General features: G+C 44.9%; 1 protein-coding gene across 5 annotated transcripts in view; it reads left to right on the plus strand.

Annotated features, from left to right (window-relative positions):
* The window catches only part of ADGRF5 (adhesion G protein-coupled receptor F5), a 108,956-nt gene that overhangs the window by 83,978 nt on the left and 10,351 nt on the right, over window positions 1-14,627 (plus strand). For 3 of the 5 annotated variants that reach the window (XM_082663755.1, XM_082663754.1, XM_082663756.1), the window contains exons 11-16: window positions 3,508-3,678; window positions 5,512-5,631; window positions 5,784-5,993; window positions 9,703-9,915; window positions 11,896-12,048; window positions 13,819-14,027. In XM_082663755.1, coding sequence (XP_082519881.1) covers window positions 3,508-3,678; window positions 5,512-5,631; window positions 5,784-5,993; window positions 9,703-9,915; window positions 11,896-12,048; window positions 13,819-14,027 — 1,076 coding nt within the window. The remainder of the gene's footprint in view (window positions 1-3,507; window positions 3,679-5,511; window positions 5,632-5,783; window positions 5,994-9,702; window positions 9,916-11,895; window positions 12,049-13,818; window positions 14,028-14,627) is intronic. The other 2 variants (XM_082663757.1, XM_082663758.1) reach the window with 1 other exon arrangement.

Below are 14,627 nucleotides of genomic sequence, written 5' to 3' on the forward strand. Positions count from 1 at the left end.
ATTAAATCATAAATAAAATAAGGATCAATCTGGATGTAACGTTTTCTGAGCACATCTAGTTTGAAAAGCACATTTGTTTTCTACCTTAAAGTGCTCCAGAGAATGGCAAAAGCATCTGGTAACTGCTGAACATGTTGACATATGGTCCATTTAGTCACTTCCCTAATTTTTAAGGAAGAGGAGGTGTAGACATCCTGGAGGAACTGCCAGATGGGAGAAGGACCTTGCACAGTTCCCGGAGTACTGACTTAGACGCTTTCAACTGTGAGAGGTGAAAAGCCTCGCCATCTGGCAAGAGAACCAGGAAGTCTGCTGTGCAGATGCTCAGGAACCTCGCTGTGGCCACCGCTGCTGCAGACATTCGTAACGCCCAGGGTGGGCTGAACCGACTGGCGGAACAGTGGATTTCCTGCCACAGGGCTGGCCGCCGGGGGCCGGCAGGGTTGTTTCTCTGATGAATTTAGCCCCTGCTTTCAACACCCTGCCCTCCTTCCGTCTCCCTTGCCGTCCTCTCTCTGCGGCAGTCTTTCTCCAGATTCCACCAGTTCTTCTATCACCCGTTTTTCCAGCTCAGCAGAAAGCAGTCTAGCTAGATAATTCACCCCAAAGCATCTAGAAGTGCATGTATTACAGCTTCTCAGAAACGGTTGCACTGGATTTTCAAAGCACTTCCGGCAGAGGATAAGACAGAAAGGAAGTAATCTGCGTGACAATTTCTAGCTTTAAGAAGGCGGTCTTTTTCGAATAGGGAGGGCTTTCTGAGGCTATTTCAAATCATGGGGCATGGGTTGATGATATAAACGGTAATGGTAACAGAAGTAATAGTGTTAATAGTACTAGTAGTAATAACAGAGGTACGAATAGTCATTAGTGCAGCTTCTGGTTCGCCTGTACTTAGCGCTGGCTTTGCCTGTACGGGAAGGTACTGACCACTTGGGAAATTTAAAGGCAACAGCGTTTGTATTCTCACCATAGCTCGAACTCAACTTCTTCTTTGCCCTGCCTACCACTGACATTTTTTTTTTTTTTTTTTTTGCGGTACGCGGGCCTCTCACTGTTGTGGCCTCTCCTGCTGCGGAGCATAGGCTCCGGATGCGCAGGCTCAGCGGCCATGGCTCACGGACCCAGCCGCTCCGCGGCATGTGGGATCCTCCCGGACCGGGGCACGAACCCGTGCCCCCTGCATTGGCAGGCGGACTCCCAACCACTGCGCCACCAGGGAAGCCCTAATTGTGTGTTATTATTTATGCTTCTGTGCCATCTGAAATGTTATGTTTGTAGCCCAGTAGGACATAAGTAAGAGATAAGTGAGACTTTTTTTTTCTTTATTGAGCAGAAATCGGCCTTGTGGCCTTCAAGTCACATTATAAAGGGCCGCTAGAGACAGGCCTGCCTCGGGGGCTGAGGCGAGACCTAGAGAAGCAGCTAGAAGTGGCAAACAGCCCCGTCAGAGGCGGCCTCTCCCAGCCTGGCTGCCCCTCAGGGTGTCCACAGTTGTCTTTTGAAAAAGACCAGCTGTCAAGGTTCCTCCTGAGAGCCACTCGTTCGCAGTCTCCGCGTTTGGGCTCCGGGCAATTTAATTTTCTTCAGTTTCGCAGGAGATGTTATTGTGAGAACCACGGATTTCATCCCATCCCTCGTCTTCCACATGAGGAGACTGAGGCTTTCCGTGAGCTGCCCACCATCTCCCCGAGAGCACCAAGGGTCCCCTCCTCACCCACTGCTCTCTCTCCTACCCCCTGTGCCTCCCTCTGTGTTCCTAATGTTGCTGTAGGCAAATCTGATTTTAAATAGTGATTTCTCTACTTGTAGGAATGCACACAAAATTGGGCTTAAAAAAGGAAAAAAAAGAACTTGAACCCAGGCTTCTACTGTAGAAAAATTAGCCTTACAACCCGTGCTTTCCAGTAAGACAGAATCTGGTCCTGAAGAGCTGTCATTCCAGCTCTGCCCTGTTCCTGCTGCAGAGCAAGTTGGGTCATCTTGGCTCTGAGAACTTAATCTTTTTTTTTTTGGCTGCGCCGCACAGCTTGCGGGATCTTAGTTCCCTGACCAGGGATTGAACCTGGGCAGTGGCACTGAGAGCACTGAGTCCTAACCACTAGATCGCCAGGGAAGTCCCAGACCTTCATCTTTTAAATAGTGACAATGGTACCCACTTTGCAAGACTTTTGAGAGGAGGGAAAAAAAGAAGATAAACGTCAACATTTAAAACAGTTGCATACTTTGCACCTGCCGCAATAACTGCTTTCTGGTAAGGATGAAAGCTTTGCAAACCATGCCTTTATGTATCCTCAGTGTCGTGGGCAATTTTCACTGGATATTATTTAACCTTGAGCCGCTGCTAGGTTAACTGCCTACCAGCTCTACTCCAGAAAACAGAGCGCGAACTTATAGGCTGCATTCAGTAACTTCCATTGTTCTGCAGTCAAGGGAGAGGAACGATAAAGGATGGAGTGAGGTCCTGGAGGAATTAGAGAAAGTAGGTTTTCCAAAAATGAGTAGAGGGGTGAGCCTTGGAGAGGAAAGGGACATTTGTACCTATGAACTAGCAGGTAACTTACTCAAGGTGGGGAATCAGTTTGGTATTCTGAACAACCATTTTGGGGACTGGGGAGAAAAGCTGGTGACTTATCAAAATATTTTAAATATCATTGATCATCCAGCCAAGGCTGGATGGAGTTCATCAGAAGGGTTTTTTTTTCTTTAATTTTTGGAAGATTGCCAGTGTTTGAAGAATGCCTGGCAGAAGTACATTGCAGAAGGCAGGGCTGGAGGAGAGAGAGTGAAAGAACCGAACCAAAAAAAATGGCCAAGAGGCTGTTACAGAGCCACAGGCAGGATGGCTTGGAGGGCACAGCGTCGGGAATGGAAAGGAAGATAGTGAAGAACAGCTATTCTGAAGGGTACGTTGCTGTTACCCTGAGAAAGCATGACGTTGAAGCTTCCACTAAAACATATATACTAATAAGAAGGAACAAGTTATGAAAACAGGTCTCAAATGAGATGAATATCAGAGTCCGTGTCCTGTTTCTTCCTCCTTTCAACAATAATAATAGTCAAAATAATCTGACATTTTCTTCCTTCCAGTTGAAGTTATATCCAAACACATGGCTTCCTTTTTTATTTTTCACACTCCAACTACCATCACGAAGGGTCTTTGTTAGGGGTCGGCCCCAGACAGGCACTGTTGTAAATGTTTACACAGTTACACTACAATCCCAGGTCACAGCTGTTATTTTTTCTCATTTTACATCTGGAGAAACTGAGGCACAGAGTGGTTTAGTGACTTTCCCAGTAACACCCTACTGGTAAGTAGTAACGTTGGAATCTGCAGCCGGGCCACCTGGATGCGGAGGTGGCAGGGCTAACATTACACCCTCCCGCCTCTCCATTCAAAGAGAAGAAATTGAAATAAGAATTCCTTTTCGCTGATTTGGCTTCTTTGCTTCCGAATCAGACAGTCAGCCAGCTGTGACAGTAAAAGAACCTCTTATGTGGTTGCAGGAAGCCCTGAAACAGACGCAGACCCTCGCTGCAGCAGATACACCCTCACGGCCAATGGCACTCAGTGTCCGAGCAGATTGTCTGGAACGACAGTGATCTACACGTGTGAGTTCATCAGCGCCCACGGAGCCAGAGGCAGTAAAGACATAAAAGTGACATTCAACTCTGTGGGTAAGGACTCTTTCATTAGAATTTTTTGCCTTGCACTTCAAACTAAGGGCTGCCAATCAACTGGGAATATCCATGAGCAGTAAAGCAGAGCCTTCCATGGTAGTGAGAGTGTGACTGGGGTCAACCACAGAATGGGATTTCCATCTCTGCCATTTACATTCTTACGAAGTCTTTAAAAGCAGGAAGGGTAGGGGTAAGAAACAGCAGTTGCAGGGAAGGAACAGCCTGCGTTGTACTAGAAAGACAGAAAGTGGATGGGAAGTAGGGTTTCACCCTCAGATTAGTCACTGAATGAGGATAACACCGCCAGTTTCCCACTTTTTCCTCCCATAATCCCATTCTGCCTCCCTTGAATTCCAATAGCCTGGCTCACTCCCCACCATCCTCCACCCCCTCTTTCTCTCCCATTTCGTCTTTTCCAGAGAGAATGCTGCAGGAAGATTTAAGAGTCTGGTATTTTGTGATTTTTTTACAGTTGTTACAAATGGGTTTTTAAAAATATTTTAAGTAATTCTAGGCCTCTTAAAAGTATCATTTCTTCTGCTCATATCATAAAGCATTATAACTTCATCCCTATCTGCTAAAGTGGGGCAGACAAGCGTGTTTTTCTACCCACCCATCATACAAATACAAACTATTATATTTAGATAAATCCTCAGTTCCCCTTTCTGAACAATTTGGAGAAAGGACTGAGATAAACATACTTGTTACTCTTGTTTCCATTTTCTACTATCCTGACTTAGCACTTTTACAAAGATCAAGATTAGATTTATCTGAAACATTATTACTATAGAAAAGTTCAGCGTCTTTTGAGGTATTTGTGGTTTTCTAGAATGAGAACAGTTATACACTGCAAGTTTTAACTCAGAGAGTTGTGTTGATTCTGTGGGCTTTTGGCTATCTCAGGGATATGCTTAGTCTTCGCTGAAAACCACTGGTCTGGTAGTTGGATTCTCATCTGGAATGAAGAGAACCAGATTGAGGCTTCCATGCGCCTTTTCCTTTCCACCCGCAGAAACAACTCAGCCTTAGAAAACCATCTCAAGATCCTTATAGCCAGGGAGGGCAACATGAAGGGCATATGAATCCCTTCTCTGTGACTTTGGGGCTGCATCTGAGCATTTGAATCCCAGCTTCTGGAGGGTACTATGGAAAGCCCTGATTTCTTTTGTTTATGGCTAAGAATAAGATTTCACACTGATTGGAAAAACTGGCCAGCATCTGTGGGCTCAAGGTATGACATTGTCCACGTAGAGAAGACAGAGGGAATGGCATTTTGAAATGACAGCTATGCTCAAAGAGGAGTAGAAAGAGAACCAGAGGCAAAACCAGTAGAATGTTCATAGAAGCTTTTATTTATAAGGGTCTTGTTAACAGTTTCAGTGACTAGTTCCTCATGAACTTACAAGAAAATTCTTAGAAATAGGAGTAAATAGGGACATAAATTAGGGTGCCTATACTTCCCAGCCCAGGTATAATTATTTGGGCAGTAAACACTGTGATCCCTGTACGTAACATGTAATTCCAAAAACCACTCGTCTGCTTGGAAAGCACTGGCTGGGTACTGGACCCAGTGCTAATGCTGGGGATGTGAAGACGCAGATGAGAGGGTCCTATTCTTAAGGGGCTCACATTTTTATGGAGAAGAGATACAGAAGAAAGAAATGAAAATACAGTATGGTATTTTTTGAAGTTATTTTAAAAGAGTAGGGAATGGTGTGGTTATAAGAACTGAGCCATTGAGTCCCCCTTGAGGCGCCTGGAAAAGGTTGGAGGGGAGTTTGGGTTAAGTCGACACCGTAGTTTACAACCTTTTGCCCTGCTGATCATTAGGAGATAATTCCAGCCACAAAGGGGAAGTGCGCGAGTTCCCAAGGCATGTGATGGAAATGGGTACAGTTCAGAGCACCACCGAGAACAGCCTAGAAACAAGTAAACCTCCGGAGCAGCAAGGTACCAATCCCACATTGACCCTAGTAGAGTCAGGACAGCCCATGCTTTCTGTCTCTATGTGAAATTTCACTCAGGTGTTGATGTCACCAGAAAGACTAAACATTTTACTTGTTATTGGTTTTCTTTTGTCTGTTTTGTTTGCATTCTTTTAGCCAACCTAAAAATAACCCCGGACCCAATTTCTGTTTCTGAGGGACAAAGCTTTTCTATAAAGTGCATCAGTGATATGAGTAACTATGATGAGGTGTACTGGAACACTTCTGCTGGAATTAAAATATACAAAAGGTTTTATACCACGAGGCGGTATCCTAATGGAGCAGAGTCGGTGCTGACAGTCAAGACCTCGACCAGGGAGTGGAACGGTGAGTGAAAGCCCAGATACACTGGACCCTGATACCTGGACCCCTGGAAACATACTGTAATCATTACCATCCCTGGAGGGCCTGCCCTGGACCATGCCTGTGCCAGCCACTCTATATGACATACGTGCTCACACTAAGTGCAACAGCCTTCTGGGGGAAGATGTCACTATTCCCATTTCACAGATGTGCAAAGTGAGCCTAGGTTTCCGCAATTTAAGCTGTAGAGCCAGGATTAGAACTAGTCTCTTGGGTTCTAGAGTCTGTGCTTTGCCATTAAGTTAAGAGGAGTTTTTTTTCATTGAAGCATGGTTAATTTACAATGTGTTAGTTTCAGGTGTACAGCAAAGTGATTCAGTTTTATACACACACACACACACACACACACACACACACACACATACACTTTTTTAGATTCTTTTCCATTATACGTTATTACAAGATATTGAGTATAGTACCCGTGCTATACAGTAGGTCCTTGCTGTTCATCTATTTTATATACAATAAGTCCCCTACACATGACCGAGTTCCGTTCCGAGAGCGCGTTCGTAAGTCCAAGTTGTTCATAAGTCCAACAAAGTTAAGCGTAGGTACCCAACTAACACAATCAGTTATATAGTACGGTACTGTAATAGGTTTATAATACTTTTCATACATAAAAAACACAAAAATAAAGAAAACATTTTTAATCTTACAGTACAGTACCTTGAAAAGTACAGTAGTACAGTACAACAGCTGGCATACAGGGGCAAGTTCGCATCTTTGAAAGTTCGCATCTTTGAAAGTTCACAGCTTAAATGTTCGTATGTAGGGGACTTACTGTATTAGTGATTTGTATATGTTAATTCCAAACTCTTAGGAGGATTGTTTTTTTAAAGTATTTTTACCAGACTCTTGTGTTTCACCCAACTGAGCTATAAAAATTCTGCCTAAAGATTTTATATGCCTAGTTCCAAAGAGGGAAAAAACACGTTTTTGTTTTCTACTTATCCCTAGACATTGTTTAGGTTGGGAGGAAATGCAAATTTTTGAAAGAAAAGGGCATTTGATAGAATTGCTTCAATAATAGCTGACATTTCTTGAGCTGTTGCTATGTGATAGGTATTGTTTTACGTATTTAAGTGTATGAATTAATTTCAAACAATAAACCTAGAGGAGAGTGCTATTATTTATTTATTTTTTTGTAAACAGTCATTTATTTGGATTCATAGTTTTACAAAGGGAATTCTTTCCCACCTTGTAGTAGCAGAATGATATAGTCCCATTTAGATTGTTATATAGGTCAGCCTTTTTTAGGGAGATGTTTAAACATATAGTATATAACTTTAAAATGCCGTAAAGTTACCACAAAAATAAAATAACAAAACTACCTAATCATTCTACCTCTCTCTCCATCCTCCCTGCCCCTGTACACCTGGGTCTGGGAGATTTGCCTTATCACTCAAAAAAGTGTCAAGAGTAATGGTCCCAGCTTAGGTCGCATGGGTAAGATTACAGCCAGAGATGAAAAGACCACACATCCATAAGAAGCAGTATCCCAGTCAGGCATCTGAAAGGGCAGAGAGGTGGCTCTGTGCAGGCTGAGTAGCAGGCTCTTCAGTGGGGAGATGAGCACCTGCCCTGCCTCCTCCGTGTTCACCATAGACTCATGCAGGGAATATAGCAGCCACCTGCTCCTCAGGGAGGGGCACGATGCCAATCACACTGTCTCAACAAGCGGCACCACCTGCTTTATTTACACAGAGGAAATGCTCAATTGTAACAGCATCATCCCATGCCTCCCTCCCACCCAAGATCATTCCCTGAATGCCCTTCTAAAACAGAGGTCTTACATTCCCCCACTCCAATATACTCACCTCCTGAAGATACTTTGTTATATGTCATTTCAAGATACTTCTAGAACCAAACGCTCACAAAGACATTCAGACTTGGTGCCTGATAACTTGATTACCTTCAGAGTCCTGGGTAAAGAGCAAATCAGGCTGCAGATTTAACTGAGTGGTCCTATCCTGGCACTGAGCCCAAGGGCTGTTAAGAAGCTGTCCTAAGCCCTGATTCCGGGCATTGGTTACATCTCGGAAAGGAACTCTAGAGTTGTGGGCAATGACCCACTGGCCCTGAGAATCCTTGGTGCAAAGCTGACTCCAGGAGTCCTTGTCATTCTTTTCGCTGTCCCAGGAAAACACAGGAATAGGACAAGGGCTTTGCTTCACTGCTTCTTTGTTTGCTGCACTCCAGGAATCGAGAGTGCTATCATTATCTCCATTTCACAGGTGAGGAAACTGAGGCCCAGTGAGGTTAAGGAAACTACCTGAGGTTATACATCTAGCAGACAGCAAAGTCAAAGGGAAACAGAGACTGTGTTGCTACAGAGGCCAACTCTTAACTCCTCTATTCTAAAGCTTTTCATTCATTATAAGCTTAATCAGTCCAGACCCTGTGAGTTCTTTACTTTTTCATATAAGGCCTAGGCAATATTGTAGAAATAACTACTTATTATCTGGCTGGACTTGGTAGATACAATCGGGAAATGGGAGTCTTTTTCTCCTGTGCTGAACTCACACAGGAGAGTTGCTCTGCCCAACTGCCCTTTCCTACTATCAGGCAATAACTTAGGAAGAGCTGTGGCTGTTCTGGTCACACTGAACTATTAAACAGTCCCAGACTCAGGTGCTAAAAATCATCTATTCTCATCTAAATCGACTACACTTTTATTTTATATTCAATGTAAATGTCCCCTCCCTCCCAATGGGAATCAAAAAGGGTTTCCTCTCTGTTCTCGTTCTACGTGTTTCCCCTCTGGCTAGCAGCTACTCTGGCTCCTCCAGAGTCGGGGCAAAGAGAAGGAATGTCAGGAACATTGAAAGGTCCTGCTTAACTGTAGATGCTGTTATCATCTTCCACTGTCCCGGCAACAGCTGATCCAATGGTGGCTCATCCTCTGATGGGCTCTGGTGTGAAGTCCCGTAGGAAAAGTTCCTTTCATGAAGCTCAACCCAAGCCCTGTCCACAGTCCTCTCTGCTTCATCAAGCACTGGGCGTGCAGGCAACTCCTGCTGCAGCCTTCTCTTTTCACTCCTGCAAAGTCGGCCCGCTCTCCTCTTTAGACTTTTCTAGATAAGAGTCAGACATCTAATCTCAGAGTCCACAGACCAAGCTCTCCCAAGAACTCACATTCAACCTCTCTCCCTCCCTCCCCACTCCCTCCCCACATTCCTTAGTGGTGCCCTGAGGTCCCAGACCAGAGGCACCTACTCCCTTAAAGATGGGGAAAGGGAGCCTCGCAGGACCGCAGTGCTCTATTTCCCTCTCACTGGCAACTTTCTTCAAAGAACTCCCCAGCCCAGCACACCCCAAAATTCGCATTCCGCCCCCGCTGCAACCCCGACTAAAGAAAGAGGCTTGGAGTAGGTTTTGTGAACTAGATTTGAAACTCAGTTCTACCCCCAACAGGCTATATGACTCTGGATACGCCACCTGATTTTATTCGGAAGTAAGTGAATATTTAGGTGGCGATGAGCTAGTCCTTCAAATGCATAGCGAACCCAGGAGGGGAACCTGTGGAGCATTTTCTAGTCCAGGGCCCAGGAGCGGGTGCTGTGCCTGTGCCCCAGCTTGACAAGGAAAACCAAGCCTCTTCTCAACTTTCTCAGCAAATGTCTATTTGGAGCGATGACTTCGTTCCACCTCATCTTGGCTTCCTTCCACTCAGGAACCTATCACTGCATATTTCGATACAAGAATTCATACAGCGTCATGGCCAAAGATGTCACCGTCCACCCGCTGCCCCTACAGCCCAATATCATGGTTGATCCTTTGGAAGCTGCCATTCCATGCACAAGCTCCCGTCACATCAAGTGCTGCATTGAGGAGGACAGAGACTACAAGGTCATTTTCCAAGCTGGTTCCTCGTCCTTTCCGGCTGGTAAGATGCCCACTGTTGGAACTGTAAGGACACATGATTCCATATATGTCGAGTCTAAAACTTTACTCTTAAAATAGGGGTAAAGAGACAGAGAGGGATTGCTTCAGGGACATAATGTAACAGAGGGAAGCCCATGAGGCTTTATTGCCTTCTATTTTGCTATGTGACCAGTGGCTCATTGGTTTGTGACAAAATCTTGAGAGTCTGTGAGGGTGGAGCCCACTGTTTTTAGTGACAGCTGTTGAAGATAGTATTGAGTTACCGTCACAAGCCTTCTACGTGCTCAGTAGACTCGATATTCTGATCACCCCTCCCTCTATGCTATGAATCAGCATGCAATAAAAGTATGGCAGGGGCCTCCCTGGTGGCGCAGTGGTTGAGAGTCCGCCTGCCGATGCAGGGGACACGGGTTCGTGCCCCGGTCCGGGAAGATCCCACATGCTGCAGAGCGGCTGGGCCCGTGAGCCATGGCCGCTGAGCCTGTGCGTCCGGAGCCTGTGCTCCGCAACGGGAGAGGCCACAACAGTGAGAGGCCCGCGTACACCAAAAAAAAAAAAAAAAGTATGGCCAAAACCCTTTTAAATGCACAGTTGAGCAGGCAAGAGAGTAAGAGAAATAACCAAGGGTCAAAAACATAGAAGAAAACAAAAATAGAGGTAATGCTTTAGCTAATGCTGGAGTTTCCCTGAGGGCATCTGCCAATATCAGAAACCTAAGAATCTTTTTTTTTTTTTAATTTATTTATTTATTATTTTTGACTGTGTTGGGTCTTTGTTTCTGTGCGAGGGCTTTCTCTAGTTGCGGCAAGCGGGGGCCACTCTTCATCGCGGTGCGCGGGCCTCTCACTATCGCGGCCTTTCTCATTGTGGAGCACAGGCTCCAGACGCGCAGGCTCAGTAGCTGTGGCTCACGGGCCTAGCTACTCCGCAGCATGTGGGATCTTCCCAGACCAGGGTTCGAACCCGTGTCCCCTGCATTGGCAGGCAGATTCTCAACCACTGCACCACCAGGGAAGCCCAGAAACCCCAGAATCTTGAATTTGAATTTGAAGGCTCTGAAGTGTATGAAAGAAAAGACCTTGCTCCCAATGCAGTAACTAAGGCAACCTACCCCATCAACACAATGTCAGGACCCTCAGACAATGATATGCTCAGTAAAAGAAGAAGCTAGAAAAACAAACTTCATCTTCCAGAGTTAAGAGCCTCAGCGCTGGGTGGGCAAGAATTTCCCCTGAGAAGTATAACTGTCCTGCCTTCATTCAGATTTGGGGCTTGCATTTATACAACCTATGTGGTCCAATAACTCCAAGCTGAGGAGTAATTAACTTAAAGTAGTCCGTTGGTAGCACTCAGTGGTACCTGGCCAAAAAATTTAAATCCTCTCTGGTAGAATGTACCCTCCATCCAGATCCCTCAGGATTCCTGTAGATTAAGGTCAACCAAATATGAACTCACAACCACAAATCGTAATGCATGGACACCTTCACGAGGGATTTATAAGCTCATTCATACTTTCAAGAACTGTTCTTTGGGACCTATGCTTAATACAAAACATAACAGTAGGCAATGAAAAGGAGACAAAAGAAGTGGGGCATATATGTCGATATCTAGAAGGGCATATGTCGTAAAAGAAAATACGTAGAGCATTAACTATACAAAATGAGCACTACAGATAGAAAGAACAATGGAAGTTCAGAAAAATGGGGATCCCATAAAGACCGGACAATTTAGAGAAGGCTTCATGGTAGGGGGGATATGAAATCAATCTGGGTACCGACCTATTTAAGCGTTTTCACATTCTGTGTTCAACACGCGTGCATTCACTGCTACTTCTAGGCTAGAGGCATTTTGAAAACCACATTAAAGTGAATGTGGCACATTCTTGGGAAAAGTTTGGACAAGTTTATCCACATTGGATGATTTTAACAAAATTTGTGCTTTGAATACTAATGCTGTGACTTCATTCTTCATTGTACCTTAGCAAAAGAAGTTAACGGAAAGCAAGTGTGCTACAAACACCATTTCGTGGCAAACTCAATTTCCTGTCCAGAAAATATGGATGTGTTTTGTCACATTACCAATACCGCTAATAATTCAGTGCGGAGCCCATCTATGAAGCTTAATCTGGTTCCTGGTGAGAACACCTTAAATTATTTTAAAATGTTATAGTCATGAGCAGGGATTCATGTATTCATTCACTCCCTCATTCATCCATCAATAAATACATGTTAATCACGTTCATGGAGCAAGCCTTGAGCTAAGCATGGGGCTTTGAAAAGAAATAAGCTGTGTTTCTTGGCCTCAAGCCTAGGGGAGAGATAAATGCGATTTAAAAATGTTATCACATATAATGTGGTAGATTCTAAACTAGAGGCAGTTGTGGGTGGTTAGAAGGGGCTGCCTGGTTTAACTCTGCTAGTGATTGGGGGGGAGAAATTGATCAAGAAAGCCTTGGCAGATGAAGCCATATTTCCGTACGTAAAAAGAATCAGAGACTGTGTAAAAAGGGCTACGTAAAAAGAATCAGAAACTGTCTTTCCCATCCTTTGTCATCACTGAGCCAATATCCCCCTAAATACTATTGTCAAGGTAAAAGGTCGTGATTTGTGGAGCCATCTCTGTAATAACCAATACCGAAGAGCTCTCCTCAGTAGCAACTGAGGGGCAAGTGGATAAAGGATACTCCTGGCCTTGCATCATAAGCAATCCCCTCCCCGCAGAAATCTTCTCTCTAATAGAACCCGCGACGTCTGTAGGATCCATGGCTCCATTACCAAGCTTGTTTGAGTTTACTGAGGGATTTGAGGTCCTTCTCAACATCTGTTGGTATCTGAGCCCTAGACAACAAAGTAGGAAGCCACTTAGAGCTCCCTGTCTCTCTGAGTCACCGTCCTCTGGACCCCACCAAGCACACCTCTTCCAGGGGGCAGCCAAGGTCATTTCTCCACTGTCCCTCCATCTTAGCCTAGACATCATCATGTTTTATTCACTTACCTTTGTTCTGCTCTTCTTTCTTCATACCAAGTCTGATTCCTCTTCTTTTTCCTAATAGACATTACTTAGGTATTCTAAGATTTTACACAATGGCTAAGAACTCAATTCATGCTAAGTTTAAAAGATGATGAGAGCGGGGGTCTGCTCATCAGAGAGTCAGGGTCCCTTGGAGACTAGAGATTCTGCAATAAATGACATTTTCCCATTCAAGTCTGTCTTGAGTCGAGGTAAAGAAAAGTCATCCTTACGGGAAACCAGAAGGAATAAATGCTTAGGAATGTTGCCCAGAATATTCAGGTCATGGGTGCCTGGGATTTCTGCTACTAATTATATCCTTGGATTAAGGTGGTGCTTCTCAAACTTGCCTGCACCCTAGAATCACCGGGGAAGCTTAAAAAACTGCTGATGCCTGAATTCCAGCCCAAGGGGTTTTGATCTTCTTGGGCTGGAGTGAGCCTGGACATTGGTATTTTCCAAGCTCCTCTGAAGATTCTAATACACCAGAGCTGAGAACCCCTTGGATTAAGTCATTATGTCCCTAAGACCCTTGTTAACCTGCCTGTCTTTCATCTGGATGAGTACACGTCAAGCTCTCATTATTTTCCATGGCTTAGGTTTTACAGGCATCAGAGGGAAGATTCCTGGAGGTCAGAGGTGGGAATGAGGCACTGAGGAAATAAATTCTGTTAGAAAAAGCCAGCGCAGATTAGAATCGGATTTGCATGGAAAGCCCTAAGGGGCTTTAGAAAATCAGGGGCAAAATAAAGAAAGTGGGCAACTCCGAAAAGGTCACTGAAAGGAAAAAAGAAGATGAGTTCAAAGATCAAAGCTCTACCTAAGCCTGACCCTATTTCCACTATCTTTTCTCCTCTCTTCAATTGTCCTTTTTATGTCCATTTTTCCAATGCAGGGGAGAACGTCACATGCCAAGATCCTATCATAGGTGTTGGGGAACCCGGAAAAGTCATCCAGAAGCTTTGCCAGTTCTCTAATGTTCCCAGAATCCCTGGGAGTCCCATTGGCGGGATCATAACTTACAGATGTGTGGGCTCTCAGTGGAAGGTTAAGAAAAACAACTGCATCTCTGCCCCCATAAATACTCTGCTCCAGCTGGCTGAGGTGATTCTTTTTTTTTTTTTTTTTAGAAGATGTTGGGGTAGGAGTTTATTAATTTATTTTATTTATTTTTGCTGTGTTGGGTCTTCGTTTCTGTGCGAGGGCTTTCTCTAGTTGCGGCAAGCGGGGGCCACTCTTCATCGCAGTGCGCGGGCCTCTCACTGTTACGGCCTCTCTCGTTGCGGAGCACAGGCTCCAGATGCGCAGGCTCAGCAGCCGTGGCTCACGGGCCCAGCCGCTCCGCGGCATGTGGGATCCTCCCAGACCAGGGCTCGAACCCGTGTCCCCTGCATTAGCAGGCAGACTCTCAACCACTGCGCCACCAGGGAAGCCCCCTGAGGTGATTCTTAAACACTTGACTCTGAACTCTTGGTGGGGAGGTGTGTCTAGCTGATCCAATTTCTCAGCACTTAGGAAAACGGGCTTTGAGCTGCTTGGTGTTGCTCTCAAAGCTATACCTATTTAATTCCAAAGAAGATGCAACCCTAGAAATGCTGAATATTTTGCTTGAATCCAAATATGGAGGCAGCGAAATATGTGTTCTGCCCTAGGACCAGCTGTACAGCGTCACCTTGACTTCTTAATACCTTGTTTCCATTACCT

The sequence above is a fragment of the Grampus griseus genome, assembly GCF_964374135.1.
Source record: "Grampus griseus genome assembly, chromosome: 10".
NCBI lineage: Eukaryota > Metazoa > Chordata > Mammalia > Artiodactyla > Delphinidae > Grampus > Grampus griseus.